The following is a 23256-nucleotide window of genomic DNA, read 5'->3' on the forward strand; positions in this document are numbered from 1 at the left end:
AACTAGGAGCGTAGTTTGTAGCCACACCTTTGACAGACAAATTAACACTGGGTTCCATTCATCCCACATTTCCATGGTGGACAAACCAGGTGTTATTTTTTGCAATTGCAGGCTCTGTTGTAACAGAATTATCTGAGTCTTTTCTTCATCTCTGCTGCCACTCTCTTCTCAAGCAGATCTTGCAACAAATTCACTCCAACTTAGCGAGTGCTCCAGGCCCGATAGGTTTTTTGCTGTGGCTCTCAACAGATGGAGCAGTTGTTTTTCACTACCACATGGAAGCTGCAGGGCAGAGGCACAGCTGACAGTGGCTGCCTGGTCCAACTCGGGGTTTGTACATCTCCTGAGCACAGCAGTCGGACAAACGGCTTTAAGGTAGAGAACAGAAGCTAAATTCACACTGGCTCAGGAAATATTTTATTCTTTACATTTTCATTAAAAAATAAACATAGGAAACAAAACCACAGAACACTTGTGTGATAGAAACAAACGCAGAAGGTCAGAGCGTTGGCTGAAAGTGCATAATTAAGTCATGCTACCACGTCCCTGATCCCACCCTGTCCCCCAAGCAAGGAGTCAGCAGTAAGCTCAACGAGCAGCACTACACAGAGCCCAGGCACTGCGGGGGACAAGCTGAGGGCAGAGGAGAGCCTACGCACCCAGAAACGCAGCAAGGCAGGAGACATGCTGAGGAGAGTGCTCCAGTGAGCCAGTGATGAAGCTCTACCTTGGGGTTGGTGGGGCAGGCAAAGGATAGCTAGTGTGAGAGGATGTGGAGTTACATGGCAGGGGAATAACCAGCTGAGAACAGAGGGCAAAACAGAATCCTGGATGTTACTCCAAAAAAGGCCCTGGAAGCAGAAAAATCCTAGATGAAAGGAAAATCAGCACAATGAACTTGGCTGAAAGGCTGACGTGGGCATGCTGGACAGAGGCCTGTCCAGGGACAAACCCCAGTTGCTCACCAGCAAGATGTACATGGGTAGTAGCAACTGTGTCCCTATCTCCAGGGCCTCGGTCTGTGCAAGGTGACACAGGAGTGGGAGCAGGCACTGCTGCATCACAGCAAGGCTCCTGCTGCCAGAAAACGCAGCTCTTTGCAGCGGGGTCTTTCAAACATTGAGGGAAATATGATGTGATGAACCCTGGAGGCCCCTGATGAGAGCACAAATGCTGCAGACCTGCTTCTACACCAGGCAATGAGTTTTTGCCCCTGCCCTCTGCCCCCCGCAGCCTCAGGCCGTTGGGTCTCAGTAGTTGACAGCTTTAATCTGCGACTCCTTTTGTGTGCAGACCTGCGAGGAACCTGCAGACACAGCTACAGTGCAGGACCCCCTGAACATGCTCACTCAATTTGGCTCTGCACTGATGTGTGCTTGAGGAGCATGTCTGAACATTCAGTATGTACAAGATGATTTGAAGCTGGAATATGAGAGCAGCTGGATTCATCCTCACACATCCACATGGCTGAGAGCAACCAGAGGACCCACACGGTCCTGCAGTGGCTGAAGAGACCACCCAGTTGTATGTACATGTCCCTGGAAGCATTCCCCAAACTGGCTGAGGCCGAGGCTGGGGGCATCTCTGCTCTGCCGATAGACTCAGCCACAGGAACAGCAGAGAATGCAGCTTCTCCTGACCTACCTCACCACCTCTCTCCAGCTTCACACAGAGCCCCCGATTTCAAATGACTGCTGAGATAACACATTTATGCACATGCTCTAGTCCAAAGCAGCACAGAAAGCTGCTGTTCTGGTGCCTATTTCCACAGCATCCACAACTCTCAAGAACAGTCACTGCAAATCTCTTGGGACTCTTCCTCCAGCCGAGACTTTTTAGGATGTTCTTTCTAAGTTCCCTCCAGATCACTTCTCCCGAAGGACACAGACTCCAGCATCGCAGCGCTGCATCCCCAGGGAGGTCACCACTTCCCAGTTGTCAATGATGGGATCATAGCACTCGATGCTGCTCAGCAGTGAGTTGCCATCATATCTGCAAGGAGAGAAAGTTAAGGTGAGGGATGGCACTGAAGGAAGAGGTTGGGGTGTTCAGAGCCCTGGCTGGGAGGCTGGACAGCTGTGTGCAGCAGGAATGGCCTGAAATGAAACCACTGCATTAGGCTCCCTTTTGCTTGGCCCTGGACTGTCGTGCTGCCCATTTGGGTTGGGCACAGGGATCTGTGGGCTGTCTCCTCTCATAAAGCTTGAAATGTAAAGGTGAGGAAAGGCCACCTGAAACAGGGCCACAGGCTGCAGCACCTCAACTCACTTGTTCCAGCAGACATGTGGGACATCTCCCTCTCCAGCCCCGGGCAGGCACTTACCCAGCGATTGCATACAGCCTCCCCCGCAGCACAGTGGCCCCCACGTAGCAGCGGGGGGTTGTCATGCTTGTTACAGTTGTCCAGGAATCAGTGCGAATATTGTAGGCTTCCACGGAGGAGAGATGTGCTGTACCATCGAACCCACCAACCACATAAATATGGTCATTCAGCAGAGCCACTCCAGCCCCTGGAGAGAGAGAGAGAGAGAGAGAGGATGGCAGTTACACCCCTGAGTGACACTGTCAGCACCGTGTCCGGGGCTCCCTGTTACAAGGCTGAACTAGGTCAGCTCCTCCCTCTTCAGAGAACGTTTTTTTAGGCTTCTATCTCCCACCAAAGAGCTGTCATGACCCAGCGTCTTCTGTTGTTGTTTCCAATATGATACATTAAAAACTGGAACTCTAACAAACACTGCTGAATTTCTGGCCTAAGGGGCACTGAGCAACGCTGCAGCCAGGGCAGCACTAGCAACGTGAGATGTTCACCTTGGCTGAAAGACACCCCGAGCCCCTGAACAGACCAGCACAAGGCTTGCTCTGCTGGTGGGTAGCTGGCTGGGACTGTGCCACTACAGAGACGTTTCTCTGGTGATTCTGGCTCCCTGGTATCACCCAGCCCCTGGCTGTAGCAAAGGAGGATGATGCTGCTCCATGGAAGGCTGGAGGAAGGTTTTCTTTGACATTGCTCCTCTGGAAGGCAGGGAAATGAAAACTGATGTCCACTGCACAGTCACAGAGGTCTAAGTGGCTGAAGCATCTGTCTGAACAGCTGTTCTTACAGTAAAAGCAGTCAGTAAGGCAGCTGGCCCAACTGGGAGTTTATGACAACAGCAGAAAATAAACATCCACCAGCCTCTGCTCCTCATCTGCAGCCGCCTTTCAAGTAAAGCGCCAACGAACACAGTAAGATAACAATGCACTTGGTGGTCTTAGGTGCTCTTGCCAAAGCTGCTGCTGTTTTGAGCTACACCTCGAGAGCAGAGTGAACCTGGTCAAGCTGTTACCATCAACGTGTAACTACTGCACCGATTAATAGCCTCAAGGAAACAAGACAGCCAAGCTGCAGCTCTTGGGCACCGATCTGTTTCTTCTACAAACAGGGCATAAGAGACTTCCTGTTCCACTAAATGCAGCCTCCCTTTCACTGTCTGTCCTTGCTGAGAGCACCAGCACAGCTGGGAATGGCCAAGCTGCCCCAGTGGGCTCTCTGACAGCTTCAGCGAGAAGACTGGCTGAGAAGAAAGACCAGACCAAAGTCTAATCAGGGAAGTCAGGCCTAGCAATGCAATACAGCCAAGGTTTCTGAGGGGTGGCCTACCTCCAGAACCTGTCCTAAGAGATAAAGAGAAACAAGGAGGAGACAATCTCTGTGAATAAAGGCAATATTACTTTTAGTTCTGGTCTTGGAATTCAAAGACCCACATGCAGACAGCTCTACAAAGACTGTCAAAGCCTTGGGGCAAAAGAAGTTCTACAGGGTCCAAGGTTGCCAGGATCGATGGACTGGAATGGATACCAGAATAGAGGATGCAAGTGCAACTGGTATCTGAGCTACTGAGTTTGGGGTGTTAGTACCAGAGTGGCAGCACAAAAACCTGGGCCAAAATCTGTTCCTGGGCACACCCCCGTTTCAGATCTTGGTTCCAGGTCACAGCACTGAGGACCCTGTGCTGCAGGCAGAGGCACGGCTGCCAAAACCCTTCAAGTCTTGTGGGAAGTGAGCAGAGACCTGGGAAATGCTTCTTGTAAAAGGCTTTTCCCCCCGAACTCTGTGCTTTTGGTCTTGCCCAGAGCCATCTTCTCTGGGGCACACAACAAACCCCTTGGGGGAAGCTGTCTCACCCTTCGGCTTTGTAGAGATCCATGGGTAGGTCTCGCATGTTGCCTCTGATGTAGGAAAACCTGCAGATTTTATCACGTTTGAATGTGGGGTCTTCCTGAATGTGGAAAGCAACCAACTCCTAAATCAAATTCATTCTTGGCACATAGGAAATACCTTCCAATGCACACTTAACAGGAACAGCCCTGCCACAGGAGGAAATATTTAAAGCTTGGGGTTTTGGTGAATGCCACTGCAGGCACAATAAAGCTTAAGTGTTTTTAGAACAGAGACCAGTTTTAATTGAGAAACCAGCACTTGTCCCTAACCAAGAACACTGCAGTAAAGAAGAAACAGAGACAATGCTGCCTAGGCTAATTGTAAAGGACATTGATTGAAAGACCTACAGAAAAAGCAACTTCAAAAGGGCTTTGTAAGAGGGCCTGTAAGCACAGAACTACCCCCCTGAGAACCACAAAGCTGTGGAGGCAGAGAGCATCCTGCCCCTCCACACGTGGCTGAGCAAGGCCATGGCTGCTCACTAGCACAGCCGTGAGGATCTGGGGTGGGCAGAGGTGCAGCGAAGTAGCAGAAGGCCAACACTTGAGCTCACAGGAGCTGCACAAGCCCCATAGGAACTCCTTTGAGAAATGAGGGAGAGCAGAAACAGAAAGTTGTTCCAAAAGTAGGATTTAAACTCTAGTTTTCTCCTAGATACGGCTGCCAAACATAAAGCTCAATACAATGCCAAGCAGGAAAGGCAAACTAGGAGTCAGTGGGGGACAGTTAATGTGTGACTGTACCATGTTTCATATCATCAGTGTAAGACTGTTGCAGTGTGACACTGCTGTGGCAGTGCTGCTCTGTGTGTTCCTGCTGCCCCAGGAGTGGAGGCCCAGCACTGGACAAAGCTCACAGCCTGCCAGAGCACTCCTGCCTTTGCTGTATCAGTGCCACTGATGACTTAAAACTGTCCCATTAACTTTCCCAAGCCATGCACTGTTCCTAGTTATGGAAGTCACAAAGGACTTCCCCTCCCTTCCTGTAACCTATAACCCCCCCCACATTCCTCTATAAACATCTTAGCATAGGATGGAGACATCAGGCATGTGAAAATTAATCTTTATCTTGCAGAGTTAAGTCAGCATGTCCTAAAAGCATCTCTTCTTAAAGCCAAACCCCTCACTAGGGCCAGTCAACATCCTCCAGGGCAGCAGAACAAGCCAGTGGTGGGTGACTGCTTCCTCAGTGCAGCACAAAACGTTCTGACCTCAAGGCACTGTGGGCTCTTACCCGAGCGCTTGGTGGCCATCGGGGTGACGTTTGTCCAGTGTCCAGTGTGGGGATCATACCTCTCGACAGAATTTAGTATGTTCAGCCCATCATAGCCACCTGAAACAAAATACAGGAGCAAACCATGGGTCTGACTTCTGGAAAACGTTTTCTGTGTGGAGAGCAACAATACGCCTGGTTCATCTTTAGTACAGCATGGCACTGCCATCGGCACAACTCACAGCACGCCGGGGCTGGCAGAACGACAAGATCCCTGCAATGCCAGAGCAGAGCCAGCTCAGAGCAAGCTCTGCCCCTGCACTGCACCGGGCTGTGCTGGGAGAGGGCATCACCTCTCCAGACCAGCACAACCAGGTTTGCACCACACCGCCCAGAGCTGCCTCTGAGAACACCGATGCCGTCCTGCCGCAGCAGACATGTGGCTTCCAGACCTGGTGCTGGCTCAGAGGCTGTGTGCTACAGCCACCAGCTGACGCTATGAGGCTACGCAGAGTGTAGGCTGGGATGTCTCAAAGAGCTGTTTCACAAGAGGATACCAAGAACGCTCATTGTGCAGCTTCAGCAAAGGAGCAGTGTGCTGGTATCTGCCTTGGGGAACAGCGTGAGGAAGAGGAATTTAGGAGAGGGAAGTGAAATCCATAAACCAGTGTCCAATATCTGTGACTCCCTGGGAAGAGGATGCAAAAAATGCGGGCACAGTGCTAGACCTGCCTTTTCTGGGGCCCAGAAGGTGCATCTACAGAATGAGATTACTGAAGTCTTTAGTGATTTGCCCTCTTGCCGTATTGATAGCTGGCGTGGGTCTCTGAAAAATGAAATGAGTGCTACAGAAAAGAGCTGGAAAACATACAGCTCAGGATACATTTCCTGAGCACTACAGTCAACATTGCTTCATGTGACACAGATGCACCTTTTACCCTGAGGTCATCTGCTTCACCTCCAGGGCATCTTAGGCACTGCCCAGTCCATGCAGACCTCAGCTGGCACTGCTCATCCCCACGCTTCAGCCATCCCTCAGATGCTGGCTGTGTCCAGTTTGCTTCTGACAGCGTTTACTGCAGTTACACGGCAGCTCCAGCCTAAGCCACTGGGGTGGTAACGGTAAGAACAGGCTGCAGGTGCTGACAGAGCTGTGCAGTGCCCAGCGCAGTTAAGCGACATCTTCTAACCCGGATATGACATAACTGGTGCTCTCCACAGGGCATCTGCACTGTCATTTCTGTAAAAAACAAGTATTTGCAGAAGGCCTAGAGGCCCTGAGCGTACCTACCGAGGCAGTAGATAACTCCATTAGCTACCACAAGCCCTGCTCCTTCCCGTGCTGTCTGCATGTCTCCCAGCATACTCCACTGATCAATGTTCGGGTCGTATCGTTCCATACTGGTGTGACGTCGGCTTCCATCAAACCCACCAGAAACATAGATCATGTCTGCAACGTCAGACAGAGGCTGGACTCAGTAAGTATCAAGCATGCAAGTGGAGCAAAACCACCACATGGACTGTGAAACACAGGAACAAATACAGATCTTAGCACGTTCCGTTCGGAGCCAAGACGATGCAGCCTCCTCACCCTAGATCACTGCATTAGCCTGCACACAGAGCCAAAACCCAAACAAACATAAAACCTGTCTGGCCCTTAAATCTTCTTGCTAACAGAGGAAAGAGAACACATGCACCCAAGTTATTTTTTTGCAGAACCTACTGAAACCCTGCCATGCCCAAACCCTGCCCATCACTAGTGTCATGTCAGCACATCCCCAGAGTAAATGCTTACAAGGCAGTAAATGCACAGGTAGCGAAAGAAAAGAAGAGCCAAGAGACATGTCTGGATCATCAAGATCAGTCCCTTATACCAGAGAACTTAATTCATGCAATGCTTTCACAAATCTGTCATCTTCAAAGCAGCTGTGTTTTTAATAGAATTTTCATTACAATAGATTATTAACAATCTAAATGAGTAACATTTAACCAATTTTAATTATTAAGAAAATACTCTAATATAAATGTTAAAGCACAGAATATTCATTAGAGTGACTGCTATTTTAATGGCTAGAAAACTTCCTCTCATTTCCACACCAACTTTTTCCTGGCCTGTTTATAACTGTTCTTATTCAATTCTTACATTGCCCATTTCCTTCTTGTGCCAAGTTATACTCATAGAAAACAACCATTTTCCCTCTTGGCCTTTGCTTTGCCAGCATAAGCAAGCTGAAGTGTTCTGGTTTGCTCAGTAAAGTAGTTTTCCTCTTCCAAGTCTGTCCTAAGAATCCTTCCCTGCACATGCTCGTTTCAGCCTCTCCACAGTGCTGGTTATTGCTGCACTCGGTGTCCTGTGCTCAGTCATATGTGACATTGTCACCACCCTGAGAACTTCCCACTCCATAATCCCTCAGAGAGTTCCTTTCCCTTGATGCACAGACACATGCTGTAAGAATTGAAGCGGAGGCAGAGCTCCTCTCAGGATATGTGGGCAAGTTTTCCATTTCTACATCTAAATGATGAGAAGGCAGAATTTCAGACTCACCTCCTCCCTCAGAGCCATCCCACTCTGCACATACCAGCTCAGGGCATTTCAGGACGAGAACCCAACAGGCTGCGCTGCGCTGTCAGTGCAGGGGCCAGGACTCACCTCCAAGGGTCGTGGCTCCCGCCAGGCCTCGCCGAACGTTCATCGGAGCCACAGAGTACCAGATACCATCCTCATCCGATGTGTAATCCAGGCACTCCACCGAGCTGAGACGGGAGCGACCGTCGTAGCCCCCGATCACATAGATCCGATCGTGCAGGGACACTGTCGCGACGTAGCGCCTCTTCCGGCTGATGCTCTACAACAGTGGAGAGAACAAAAAGGTCACGGAGAGGAAACAAGGCCAATGCATGGAGACCAACCATTGTTCTTCCAGCCTCTTTTGCTGCTCTTTTGGAAAATGGCCCACTACCAGAGGCAAACAGCACTATGGATTTAAAGGATATGGCCTTAACAACTGCATCTGCCTTCCTCTGCTTGTATTTTTGTCTCTGCCATGCTCTCTTCTCATGGCCACGTCTCTTCACACTAAAATATTTTGTGTTAAATGTCATTTATCTTATGCTGCTACTGAATCTTTGATGCATCTCGGAGGTTTGTGTGCCTCCCACTGGCTCCCTGCAGAGGCTGTTACTGGAAAAATGTGGATACTCGGACTATTTGATGAAAATACCTGAAGCTTTTAGCCTCCAAAAAAGAACAGACTTTTGAGACACCAGGTGATACTGGGTCTTCTGTGATTAGTGGCAGTTCTTCGCCATTTCACACAGAGAAAGGTGGTTTTAAATTTGGGTAGAAATAGTCCTCAGTACAGGAATTCTCTCTTCCTTACTATCTCTTGTTATGCTCAGAAACAATTAAACCAGAGAGATCATGCAGCCTGCCTGAAAGCAGGACTGCTTATACTATTCCTATTGACATTTCAATTGTCATCACTCACCTTAAAGCTTAACACCCCTTCAATAAGAAACATGATAGCTCTCACTCCCACAACAAAGATGTGGGTCTCCGTAGACTCATCTGATTAGAAATATGACAACCCTTTCTTATATGAAGCTTTCTTACCAAATCTGTAAATGTGAAGCAGTTTCAGCATTCACTATGTAAACCTCAGCAAGTCTAAAGTATTTCTGTCAGAAACTCTAAGCAGAAAATCTAAGCAAAGGATAGCCCAAAAGGAATTTTTGATCACAGTGGTGGTCAAAAATGGTCCCTTACTGGCAAGAAACTCCACTCCTGCGTCTTCGGATCGTATTTCTCCACAACATCAATAGGTGACTGCTGGCTGCCAAAGCCACCGATCACAAGCAGGACTTCGTTAGCTCCTAGAGCAGAGAGGGAGAGCAAAGTCAAGTCAACCCCTTCACAACCAAAGGGTCACCTCAAGGGAATCACCTGAAGAAACACTGAGCCTTCCTTAGTGCAACAAGCTGCCTCTAAATCCCCGTTTCCATCACTGCTCAGAAGCAGACACCTAACCTGGCTAGAGGCACGTGGACTCCCCCTATCCTCAGTGGGGAAGAAGAGAGAAACTCTTCCAAGGTGTGTGGCAGTAGGACTAACTCAGGTGTTTGGATGTGTCTGCTGGAGGGCTGGTCCTCCTAATATTCGAGGCACTGAGAAGACAAGTTGGCTAAGTTAGGTGCTGAAGTTGGCTCTTCTTATTTTGTATTCTTTCCATGAATGTTTACCAAACCTCTTGCCACCCCATGAAAGTTGAAGGAGGATGGATGCTTCTCCTTGTTTGTAAGTGACATCCAGACCAATGGCACCTTTGTCCACCACTTCACCGAAACACAAGTCAGGCTGACTGAAGCCTGAAAAAATTAATGAAATATTTTCCCAGGCATTGTCTCCTAAGCCTTATGTACTTTATCTCAAAGTTGTCTTCCCTCTACTTTCTTTTCTCCAAGATGGTCCCTTAATTTTTCTGTCACTTAATTAACACGCATGTCCCAGAGAGCTTTAACTTCCCTTGTAACAACTGCCCTGAAGGTAGGCTTCTATCATAGTTTTTAAAATAGATGAGCATCCCCTGGATCCCTTGGACCCTTTCTGTAAGAGGGAGTTTTACTGGAGTTTAGAACTGTCCAACTTTTCATTGCAGAAGGAATGAACACCAAGCAACAAAGAGTGAGCAAGACCCTGTCTGTCACAAAGCAAATCAACTGCCACCTCAGATGAAGGAGGATAGTATAAAAAAATAACTGGAAAGTATCCACAAAAGAGCTCCAACAACATCTTGAAGAGCCTCCTGACCAGTATAACATCTAAAAGTGCAATAATTTCCGTTTATCCCATAGAAAGTTAACACACAACTTGATCATAGTTTATAAGTGACCAAGATAAGAACATTGCTGATAGCAGATGGTATTGAATCAATTAAAAAAAGGTATGGCTGAATCTAGAAGATGAACCTTAGCAATAAGATGCAGAGTTTTTACCTGTATAATTAAACAATAAAACAGCTTTGTGATGTCTCCTTCATCAGGTGAAGCATTTCAACTATGAACAGAATAAAATTTGTCTTTCTAAAATGACAGGTTGAGCTGAACTGCATGTCATTGCATTGAAACGGATGTAGGACGTTACCACAAAAACAGGAGACATGCTGTGGCCTGGACTATGCTGGAAGTCAAACCACATCGTAACAACATTCCCTTCAGGCCAAAAAAAAAATTTAAAAAATGGAATCAATGTGTCTCTCTAGCAACTTAATTTGCCCTCCTTCCCTAGTGGTTAAACTGCTTTCTGTCCCCTAAACCAGTGTTAGTAACAGGAAATGGCCATGGAGGGTTTTTCAGGGTCCCTCTGCACTACACGAGCAGCAGCACTGGAGGTTGCCTTGCAGGAAGACTGGTCAGTGCTGGCACCCATGGCCGTGCCCTGTGAGCGTGCCCGGGACAAAGGCATGGCAGAGAGACTCCAGAGAGACCAAGTCAGACGATCAGAGAGGGGACGTCAGGTGAGGAACAGCCACAGTCATAAAGAAGCCATTAAAATACTTCTTCTGTAGGTCATTCCTACTGTTTGTGTTGCTCAAGTGCTCACACCCCTAAGCCAAGCAGTTTCCTAACAACTCATTGACTGCTTGGTAGGAGTTACTGAAATAGAGGAAGAAATCATCATTTATTTGCCTTAACCAGGCTATGGAAAAAAGAAAAAAAAGTATCTCTGAAAGGAAGGAGGGACTGCCCCATCTCCCTCCTTGTTACCCCTCTCAGGTTCCCTGTTGAAAACTTATCTTCACCATAACACAGCTGTCTCTCACCTTGCAGCTCTTTTTGTTTCTGATACTGATACCTGCTTTTTAGACAGGAAGAAACTCTTCCCACAGTTCCTGGACAGCTGCATACTGAGACAAACATATCTGGAGGCGCCAACAACTCAGGAAACTAGTCTTACGGTTACAACAGAGGCCTGGAATTAAAGGCAACCAGCTCGTCCCCACATTGCCATTAAGCAGTTGTGCTCTGAAAAAAACATACCTTTGTCCTTTACCCCAGGACCCTTCTGTAACGCTGGGGACTGTGGATTGACAACTTGCTGATGTGAAGCGCTTCAGTACAATTACAAGGCACTGGACAGGGTGTATTAATACAAAACCTGCCCGTGCCCCAGACCTTCTCAGTGTCCTTTCCTTTGCTGCTCACCTAGACGTGCTCTTGTTCTGGGTCCTTGCATCTGACTCCGGAGCTCGGGTCGAAGATGAAATTTCTTAGCTTCATCTACAAGATCTCTGCACTGCAGACTGCATCGTATAAAAGGCTGAGGAAAAACATGAGTCACTGGTAGATGCAATGTATTTTAAGATCCCCCATAAGAACTGTCCTAAAGCCAACTCTTGTCAGTTCAGACAGCATAAAAATGACTTGTGTGCAGGCTGTTGCTAGTAGTGTCATGGTGCAAATACTGCATGCAAGGAAATGCAAAGACAAGACTGGACCACAGCTGAAAAGATATGGCTCAATTCTCACACAAAGTCTGGCACTGCAGGGTCCCTAATGAAAACATCTGTATTGAATAACTAAGGAAAAGCCACTTCTGCTACATTTAAGCCAGCAGAATTATGTCTGAGAAGGGCGACCAGCAGTGAAACTACACTTGAAATCAGTTTGGCTGGATCTGCCCCACGTAATCAACTCTCAGCATGCACCTGCCATCAAAGAAGAAACAAGGAGCACAGACAACAGAGCAGTTTAGCTGGATCAATTAGCTTGATCCTTGTGCACATGGGACATGGAGCTATGAAGAGACAACAGAAGCAGTGAGGTCATCTTTAAAAGAAGCAGGAGGCACTGCAGCCTAAGGACTGTCTCATCTCCTCCTTGCATAATGCCATGTAATTCCCTCCCTGGCTGAAGGCCTGGACCAGCCTCCCCTGAATGTTCAGCATTCAGTTTCCTCTGGGTGTTGGGTGCTATATGCTGCTGCAATATGGTAAGATTTATTTTTACAAGTTCTCGGTGCTTGTGCAAGAAGGCCAGGGTGTTCAGAGCAGATGATGCCACACAGGCCCAACACTACTCTCCATGCTGCCCTGAGATGATGATGTCCCACCAGTGTCACTTACAGACTGAAGAGGCCGTCCTGTGCAGTAAGAAAACTGAGGCCCCACATACACACTGTCTTTGGCTGGTTTTGGAACAGATCTGATTGTTTTGGTAGCAGCCCCTTTTGCATTAGCTTCAATTTCAGTTTAAAATGGACCATAACAATCTGACTAGTCATATTTTAGCTCTGGCACAATTAACTGCTTGTTAGCTGCCCTTATTTAAGAGCATCTGTAAAAAGCAGCTATAACACATTAGAGATGAATGTTGCTAAATCAGACATTTCCATATGTAGAGAAGTCTGTCATACAACATTCAGCACCTGTCAGGTGACAAGGGCTAGTAACCACTGATTACCTCACATCACCATGAAACCACAACACTGGTTTGAACCTCCCTGTGCCCTCCTGTCAAACCCTGCATGGGCTCAGCACCACTTCCTGTTTGGAATTAAAATTCTATCGCAAAAGCTTAATTATCTCTTACTACCATCCATGTTTTGGTTTGCCTCTGCAACACCCTAGTCACACAAAGAAGCAGTACTAGATACAGTTCTCAGGTATGTATTGGTCCTGAGCCTTCTTACTCAAAGGTATGTGCTTGCCATCTGCCCCTAAAACAACTTCTGAGGAGCCCTTTCCTCCCCAGGATCACATACCAGCAGCCTTCAGCCTAGAGGAGACCTACTAGTGCACACCGACAACAGGCAGAAAGGACTTGTTAGAAACTGTAAAGGATGACAACTGCAAGGTGCTACATATATCAGAGGAGACAAGTGGCTAACTGCTCTGGATGGGGCACTCTCCCAGCTGAAAACCAGGGTGCTGCAACTGCTGGCACAGCAAACTGCTGCTGAGTAAAACGGGGCACTCCAGCTGAGCAGGGACAACTCCATACTGTCAGCAGCAAAAAGCATCAGCAGAGAGCAGCTTTTAAACACGTTCCGTTAGGACAGCAGGGGCATAACCAGGGGACACGGGCATCACAGACAGATAGCGGCTCCCAGCTGTTCTGTGTCCGTGGGGCTGAGCTGCCGGTACCTCGGTGTCGATGACGTCTGTGATGTAGCGGGGGGTGAGAAGCGGCATGCGCACATACTGCAGCAGCTCTGGCAGGGATGCTTCCCGTTCCTTTTTCGAGTGCTTCACCCAGTTTATAACCGCCTCAAAAACTGGCTCTTCAGAGTCCACCTGGAAAGAGGAGGCACAGACTGATCAGACCGCAGGATATTATTTCAGCTACTGCCATGGAACAGACAACTTCCAGGCTGTTGACACCGCTTCAGAGCTAGCGAGAGAGCAGGACATTTCAAGTAAGAGGCTGTTACGGAAAGTCACATGAGCTGTACTTGCAAGCACTATGAAATTCCCTCACTTTCTTTTCCTCAAAACTGCATTTGTTTTTTCCTTACAGCCGAGATCAACAGCGGGCAGTACCAGTGCCAGAAGAGTGAGCTTTATGGTACCCAGCAGAGGCAGAAGCTGGGAGCCAGCCCTGCTGAGAGAGCACAGTGACAGGCAGCAACTTGCAGGGCAGCTCCTCTGGCTTCTCAGCAGAGCAGGAGTTACGGTTCTGCCAAAGGTAAAGTACCATCATAAAGATGATCAGAATCATGTTTCCTCTTTACGGAGCAGTGTCTCACTTAACCCCCTGCAACCCCATGCCCATGCACTGCCCCTTTAACACCCAAGCCAGACCAGGTTTTTTTAAAACCTTTAAGGTTTTTTAAAAAATTTCAGTCCACATTTAAGAACCTATAAACAGGATTTCAGAGTGAAGAATCCTAGGGCATGACTGTTACTGTCTATTTCTGTTGTTTATTTGATTTTGTGACTTTCTGTTTATTTTAGTTTGTGATTTTCTCTCCATTTAGGACCAGCACATACTGGTGCTTACACCACTTCCAGAGATTACACTGACTAAACCATCTAAATCTGATACTTTTAGAGAACCTGCTCTGGACATCTGTGATTACTGAAAGCAAAGAAATTGTAATCTGTAATATATTGTTTAGGCTTGGTTTTCTTTCTGCATGTCTTCAGATCATCCAACATAAAAGCAAATCAGACATGAATTCATTATCATGAGGTCTGTTAACTTATTAAATATGAAGATAAAAGGAGATACTGTAATGAGAGGAATGAGCCTTCCCACTGAAATATGACTGGTCCACTTTGAAGTTCAGTTTCAAGCTGTCTGTTGCAGAATGTTCTGAGGCAGGGAGCCACAGAGGTTAATTACATAAGGCAATTCTTCCAGGCCATTGATTTATATTTGTTACAGTGTAATCTGAAATGGCCTCCTTCTATTTGAATTACAGGGAAAGGACAGTTAGAGCTCACAAAAGGAGAGCAGAGTACTTTGTTGTTTCCAATTTTCCCCACCTCCTCCTTAAATGCGATAATCCCACACTGTTTTATTCCCTCCCGAACTGACTGTCCTCCGATATATTTAACAGTTTTGTTGTTCATGAAATCATTTCTGCTTTCTGATAAACAAGTAATAAGACTAAACACAGCATCACAGTTTGGACCTGCCATTACATTTCCCGAACAGCCAGGGGATTTTCCAGCAGTGCTCCCTCAGTACCCTCTGATACAGCACATCATCTCTGCACTGACACGCCAACAGCTGGATTTGCTCCCTTCACCTTCTTAAGGTATTACACCTCGCTGTGTGTCTGCAAGGCCTGAACCAGTTCTTCCAATCCACAAATAATTTTACTTTGCCTGTGTGGATCACCTGATTAGTTTGGCTGGATCATTCTCAAATTCCTCATTATTTTCTCTTCGCTGTCCAGAAGGTCAGTACTCACCACATAAGCTCAAACCCTCACAACATTAAAGCTGTGGCTTGTTAAACACCAAACGCACTCAGCCTTTCTCCACTGCTGACCTTGGCCTGTGCCAGGGTCCTTCACTGCTACCTTGCATGCTCTTTCTCAAGCAGCCTTATTAATGAGAGGATGTCAGCTTGGCTGAAGGCCACTTTCAAGGTATACATCAAGAATTTTCCTCTGGCTACTCCTATATTGGCTTTTCAGGAATTCCACCAAAGATAACAGTTATATTGGTTTGCTTCTAAGAGTTCATGTTACTGTGAACTCTGAATAGCAACTGCTTCAATCACTTCTTTTAGAACTGAAGCAAACTCTTGACAAAGTACATCTCAATAAAAAAAAAAAAAGTCCCCTCCCCATTACCAAGGAATGTTCAACTTATTCATAGAAAATTTGGAAAAAAAAGTATTTGACAGGTTCCAACCAAACAGTCAATCTTCCAGAAACCAACCTTAAGGGAAATAAATCTGTATACAGCTCCCTGAAGAGTCAGACTACCCTGCATCATCATGCATTCTGCTGCTTGTAAAAGCAGAGGACACCCAAATGCCTGGGATGACATATGCATTCCTTGTGCTGCTGAGTATCATGCAAAGGTCTACAAATAGAAGTTAAAGTCTTGGGGGTATTTCTGAAATGTAGGCATTGAGACAGCTTGTCTTTTTAACTTCTGAAAGCTCCTCCTGGGAAAGGAGGAGATGAGGGAACAAGAACTCTGCAGATGTAACTGATTGTGTTACCTGAAAGAAACACTTGTGTGACAACAAGTTCTTACATAGAAGCTACATGTTACTGATTAATTTCAGATTACATGGTTAAAAAAAATTTGAAGCAGTTTCTTGGAAGTTAAATTTCAAATTCTGGAACTGTGTGAGAAGTCCACCCTAGTATGGACTAATTTCTGACTGGTTTCAATGTTTTACTTCAATGCTTTGCACAGTAATGGTACTTTTCAGGTTTTACCTGAATTTCATCACACTTGATGAGCTTTTCAACCTCTTCTTGATTTAAGAGGATAAACTCTTCATGCTGAACCACCTCTGGAAAATGTTTCTGGCTGAAGACCTCTGCAGCTTGCATTAGATCAACACAATTGTGTGTCTCAGCAAAATCCCGAATGCCCAAACAATTTGATGGATCCAGCTGGCTTTCTAGAAACTCACAGCAAGCTTGTTTCACACCTACGGAAAATTGGAGGGGTGAATGAGCACTGCATGCTTACTATCAATCCACTGCTTTGGAAAGGGCTTCAGAAAAGAAAAGTTCTAAACAATAATGAAAATCCAACTCAAATAGACAAGCTTAAAAATACTACAGAAACACACACATGCAAATATTCCTTTGGAGGGACGTGAAAACACTAAGCAGTAGACCATGTGTGGAGCTGTTCTGATCTCTGGCTGTTCTATTTAAATGCAAAAATTAAATCTGATACTAGAAAAAGACTCAACTGTGAGTTGTACTCAGCTTAATGGATTATAAACAAAAGATGTATATGCTAGTGGATATGCTACCAGATTTCTAGGTTTTCTCCAATGTCCTTTTGATAGTTGCCTGGGATAGCTCCACAGGTGCAATAACCCAGACATACTACGATGGCAGGTCAAATGACATCTAGGATTTGCTTCTTGTTACCAGTTGACTGAGCTGTAACATTTACGTGCTATACAGCCCACAATTTCTCTTGGGAATTTTCATGCAGAAATACAGTAGCCCAAAGCATGAAACAATAACCTGTTCTATTATCTTTTTTTTCTACAGAAGTCAGTTCCTCTACCAATGAGACCACAGCAAACAAGACAACAGAAGAAGTTTCCCATAAGTACTTATAAATATCATGCCTCCCACAATCTGTCTTCCATTAACAGAAGGTCAGATAAATGAAATCTCTAAACAGCAGCAATTGTACAATTTGTGCTGATACTTAGCAATTACCTTTCAGCTGAAGCAGACATGCCGCTGGGAGCAATTCTTGGACGTTTTCTACTGTCACGTGAACAGTTTCTGTATATACAAAGTCTAGCAGGATTTCCATGGTGGAGGCTGTCAGTCCCTGGATATCTACATAGGGTTTATCTTTCTCTGAAAGCTGTAGATTAGAAGGGATACAAAGGTTTATTCTTCAGTAATGTGATCAAAAAGTCAACAATGCTCAGCATTTTTAAAATGTGATCCATCAGAGAGGTTTCAACAGAGATTTGTCCTTTCTCTTCTAGTGCTCGCTGAAAGGATAGGGGGAAGGAGAGAATTTCCCTACAGAATTCATTTATAGCATGAGTAAGAGACAAAGTTCATTATGGATCAGAAGGACAGTCAAACTGCATTGTAAGTGAGCAAGCTGAGATTAGAGATAGCAGAAATTACATGTGCAAGACAACTAAACTCTCTCCTCCATGCAGTAACTCCAAGCATTACTACAGGGACCAGTCCAGGGGGATTCCCTCCTGGGCTGGATGTGTCTGACATGCTGCAGCTTACGTAGAGTCCCCACCTCACCACTCAGCTCTAAAACCAAACCAAATAAAAATCTTTGTTCAATTCCTGATCCATTCTGCAAGCTTATGGGGAAGGTTAAAAAAAAAAAAAAAAAAAAAAAAAAAAAAAAAAAAAAAAAAAAAAAAAAAAAGACTATTTGTAGGCCAGAAAGTTCAGAGTTAAAGGCTAAATGTAGATTTAGCTTAAAATTTTGAAAGTAAAGTCACAGCACATACAGGGGATGGTGCTTACACAATCCCAACTTTGTTCCCTGACTATTTTATCACCTCTAAGATATGTAATTTTGGAAAAATTCTTTTTTCCAAGGAAAGTTACTCTCTCAACAGACAATCTTCGGGAATGGTAAATTCTGCAAATCCACTAAATCTGCACCTCTCTAGGTACAAAACTGAGATTATATTTCACAAAGCATCAGCTTTGTGGTTCAATGCACCCATCACAAAGCTGCTGGCACAGCATCTGATGGTCATGAACAATGAGCTAGCAGGTGGACTCACTAATCACACCCTGCACATAGCTGCAAGCTCGTCAACAGGAATGGACCTCAACAGAAGGATGTCTCCATGCAGCAGGCTGCAAAACCAACCTTTTTCCCCATGACTTTTGAAGAACTAGTCAGTATCAGTACAAGTATCGGTACAATGAAAGCCCATGACTTTTTTTTTGCCAAGAACGAGCCTGAAGTTGGTCACAGACAGACCGAGGAGAGACTCGACAAACAGAAAGCATGATCAAAGCATGATCACTTGGCTTAGAATCTGCCACAGTTGGGGAAAAAGAAGGTAATGCAGAAGTAGAGCAAATAAGAGCAGTCAAGGGTATTCCTGAAGAGGCAGTCGATGACCCCGCAGAAGGGAAGATGTCTCTACTGAGACTGAACCATTTCTATCATGCAGAAATACAATTTGCAGTAGAAATGAGAAACTCCAGAGGTAATGGTGCTACTCAAAGTAATTTGAGGGAAGAAGCCTTTCAAGTCTGTTGACACAATGAACAAACTTTATGGCATCCAGAGTCAGAAAGGAACAGCAAATTACCTTGTCTGACCTGCTGTATGACAGGCCAGGCATTGTATTGAGAAGCTGAAATGAGTTTCCAACTTGGGCTAGACAAAACATTCCCCAGACAAGACTAAACTGCTTGGTACAACAGATAAAGGATACAGATGTCACTAAAGGTCAGACCTGATCAGACAAGATGTTCATATGATTCCAATGAGCAAATGGGAGATGTAGAGCATACATACTTAGAAGAGAATAAGAAGTTACATCTACTGACAGGAGATTACAAGGGCACCAGACCCCCTGGTAGGGTAGAAGCTGTAGACATCTGTTCTTCACAGATCAGCCTGGAGCTGGTAACAAAGCTTCTGTCCCCACAACCAATATTCAGTAATCAATAATTAGCCATGCTCACGCTCTCTTTACACTATTGACCAAAACACAAACTATGGGGACAACACTAATACTAGAGACAATCAACTCCCATTTCCCTTGTACTGCTGCTGTGCTCCACTACTTTGTTGTTATTTGTTCACAGTTCATTCACGTGCTAAGATTGCTTAAAAGGTAGAAAATATTTCAAGTAACTTCACATAATGTATGTGATGCAGAATAACTCAGGACCCTAGCATCATACCTTAAAGAAGGATCTCAGAGTGGAGACAGCTTGATTCTGAACATCCCATGAAGACTCTGAGCTGTAGCTCCAGACTGCGTAGAGAGTGTTAAGAGAACTGTGTAGTGTTTAGTGCTGTGCTGTTGGGACAAAGTCCCTCTTTTATCATCAATACATCCACATATTTGGACTCAGAAATAATGCAAAATTATGGTCATACAATGCTAATCAAGACACAGTACAAGCAGCTTCTCTTTTGCAGGTGTTTAGTGGTACGAGACATCTCTGTTGTTAGAATTTCAGGTTAATTTCTCTTTTTGTTGTTTAAAATCAGAGTTCTGCTAACCAGAAGGAAGTAAAACTGCAAGGGACTGATAGTCCCTAACACAAGCACATTTCTAACACGTCATTAAAAGTATGCAGCAGTAACCAATCCAGAAATCAACTAGAGCATCTAAGAAAATACACTCCTATAATTAAGGGGAGTCATTTGGAGACATCAGGGGTTTTACCCCAGGATACCTAAGGTGCTGAAAGCCAACTTAGAGCAAGGGCTGTAGTTCATAACTCTGTTGTGAAACATAATGTTGCTGTCTGACATTCCATCCATAAATCATGCCACTCACTCTGCAGGAGAATGGGCCTAAAATTCTGGAACCACTTTCTTATCTGAGGCCACTTCTTGCTTTTGCCTTCACTAATGCAGTTACACAAAAGCACACTGTAGTAAACCCCTCCAATCTCTTCTCACCTATAAGAGAAAAGAAATGCTGGCATGACAGTGCTGCTGTGTGGCTCACTGCATTCTGGAAGGCATTCACAATACAGTGAAGGTGACCACGTAAGAACCTGGAAACAGAAGTTGTTTATTTTCAGAATAAGAAGCTTATTTTCCACATTCTAGGGGTAAAAAATCCCTTCAATTTCTAGAATATACCCTCCAAGAGAAGACAGGCTAGTTTCTTTCTGAGGTGGAGCCAACAATCAGCTCTTGACACATCCCAAGTTAGGCCAACTTGTCCAAACAAAGGCAGAAATGACCGTGCACAACTAGGATCCAGGGGAGCATTTGCTAAAACCATACTTTGATTTTCACTACAAGGAAGAACACTGTTGGTAACACAGATGGGCATTTCAGTTTTCTCGCACTACTCGGCACGGGACAGATAAATGTGTTGTCAAAAGCCAGGGGTTCAACAGGTGATCAGTGGCTTCTCCTTATTCTGGAGAACAGGAATAGAAAATGGGAAGAAATTAATACTAAATAAGATTGAGAACTTTTAAAAGTAAATGTAAAAGTCAGAAGTGAGAGAAGGAAGGACCCTAGAGAGACATGTATGGGCAAACGCAGTCCTTCATGATGATAATCTCTGATGACAGTCTCAGGGCTACTCTGGCCTTGCACAGTTGTAACATCGTGACTGACAGGGTCAGTTCTCAGCTAAGCCCAGTGTAGCCCAAGCCTAACAAAGGCCACACATTACACCTAGCAAAGCAGTGCCCAAATTCACAGGAGTCGAGCGATGGATGAAGGAAGCTCTCAGAGAGACTGTCAGTCCGCTATGCAGCGCGGCTTTTTGAGTTCCCTCAAGCTACAGCCATGGCCAAAACACTCCGTACCCACAAGCATCTGGAGAGCGCCCAGCTGCTGCCCCACTACACTCACCAACACGCTGGGCACTGACACACATAGGAAGCAGGTCCACTCTGAGGCTTACCAAGCTGTCATTTCCTGGAAAGAACACTCTCCCACAAACACTCAGTAATTGTGTGTGCCACTTGGCAGCTTTGGCATTTTGGGGTTTCCATATAAAAAAGACAATTTGGAAGAAATACAAACTATGCACAAGAAGTAAAACCCTTAAACACAGTGGCAATTTGGGAGTGTGAGAGACTGAGCAATCATGCTCACCGGATGCACTTTTTTTTCTAGGAAGAATTACATCTATGAAAAAGGTCACTACAATGTTACAGTTAAAGTGAGAGTACAAAGTAAGAAGGAGAGACCATCTCAGCTTAGGCCCCAAGTATACCAACCCTAAGCCTTTGTTAGCAGCCACAAAGAATGTTCTGTAGCACAGAGTGATCAGATCTCTGTAGAGCGCCTAGCTAAAGTCCAGGAAGTCAAAAGCATTGTCAGGAACTCAGAGGCAAACACAAAGAAGCAGAGACAGACTGCTATACTGTTGTGCACCTTGTAGCTACTGGTAAACAGAGAACTTCAGCCTCCAGGGACTGAATTTCCTCTTTGTGTTTTGTTTTTTGTTTTTTTTTTTAAATGACATTCCTCTTATGAAGAGAAAGAACATAAACCTGAAAAATTTACAAATTTCATGAAGACATGGACAGAAAATATACTGGTAGGTGGTCAGTCTACATGTCTTTTTTTGGTTTCTTTGCACAGGACTATAAAAACTAAGACACCTGCTCACCCAACACAGCACTAAAAGGAGGCACACAGACAGCTCTGCCAACGCTGTTCATTGCTGGATAAAACAAAGAAGAAAACTATTTTCTCCTGCAAGGACTACTGGGCTAGCAAGGAGGTCTTTAGGACCTTTGAGTTACTTAGTAATTTTTCTCCCTGCTTATGGGGAAGTTGCTAAGGAAGGCATCTTCTAGAAGAAGCCCCAAAGATTGATTCAAACTTATAAAAGACAAAAGCCAGGCAAAGCATCTTACATTTAACAACACGAATGAGTGCTAGCTTTAGCTCAAATATTACCTCAGTGATTCAGAAAAACAGCATGCAGGTACTGCGAGTGAATACAGCAAGTACTGTGAAAGCAAATGTCCTCACAGCCGAGATTTGCCAAGTAGAGCAACCAGGGGCTTATAGTTTCACCCCCAACCTCAGTGCTGGAGGTTACATCTTCTTCACAAGAGCAGCAGCACAACCCAACACGTACTAGCTGATCAGGCAGTGCGAAACAGAGACTAGAACATGAGTGAAATACCCTCCATTTCAGTTTTAAAGGGCTGCCTTAATTCACCACCCAGTCTAAGGCACACACCACAGCTCGAACAGCCTTGCACTAGGGCTGGCACCCTTGGCAAGAAAGATGCCCAGAAGCATGAAGACCATAAGACACAACTAGAAAAAACAAACAAACAAAAAAATCAGTAGATGTATCAGAGCCTTTCAGTTTGCTAGCTCAGCCTGGCAGCTCTCTGGTGCAGACGTTGGTCATGCAGCAGACAATGATTCAGGACCACGGTCCCAACTGCAGCCTCTAACTCCCACCATGCCACGATAAAGGGCTCTGGGGCCACCATGAGGAGACCAAGAATCACCACGATGGGATCCAGGTCCACCAGGAGAGGATCCAGAGGGCTCCAGGACCACCACGAGGGGATCCTGGGCCACCAAGAGGAGCTCCAGAGAAGCCCTGGGCCACCATGGGGGGATCCCAAAGGCTCCAGGATCGCCACGAGGGGATCCAGGCCCAGCTGCTAAGCAGCTTGACAGAGAGCAGCCCAAGCATTGGGCGGCCCTGCCTCCTCCACCCGCGGAGCACCCAGGGCCGGCGGCAGCCCGCGCTCTCGGGGCGCACCGACCTCGCTGGTGAACATGGCGCAGAAGTAGTCGCTGCAGGCGGCCAGGACGATGCGGTGGGCCGGGAAGTCCTTGTGCTCCACGCGGAGGGTGACGTCGCAGAGCGTGTTGCTCTTCCGCAGGGCGTTCATGGCGTTGAGGATGGACTTGGCGTGCGAGTTGGTCATGATGTCCTTGGGGGGGGCCATGGCGCCCGGCACCTGCGGGCACAGCCAGCACGGCCACATGTCACGG

At 46.0% G+C, this 23256-nt stretch overlaps 1 protein-coding gene across 1 annotated transcript; it reads right to left on the reverse strand.

The window, feature by feature from the left end:
• Positions 1-402: 402 nt before the first annotated feature.
• On the reverse strand, positions 403-23250 carry KLHL12 (kelch like family member 12). Its single transcript, XM_026864510.1, has 11 exons — positions 23025-23250; positions 17289-17442; positions 16317-16534; positions 13555-13704; positions 11615-11729; positions 9180-9286; positions 8064-8259; positions 6705-6863; positions 5435-5533; positions 2324-2510; positions 403-1992 (listed from the first exon to the last, which is right to left on the reverse strand). Exons 1-11 carry the CDS (start codon positions 23247-23249, stop codon positions 1866-1868), a joined length of 1737 nt encoding a protein of 578 aa, XP_026720311.1. The 5' UTR covers position 23250; the 3' UTR covers positions 403-1865.
• Positions 23251-23256: the final 6 nt, after the last annotated feature.

This window comes from Athene cunicularia, assembly GCF_003259725.1.
Source record: "Athene cunicularia isolate RWA chromosome 26 unlocalized genomic scaffold, athCun1 chr26_part2, whole genome shotgun sequence".
Taxonomy (NCBI): domain Eukaryota; kingdom Metazoa; phylum Chordata; class Aves; order Strigiformes; family Strigidae; genus Athene; species Athene cunicularia.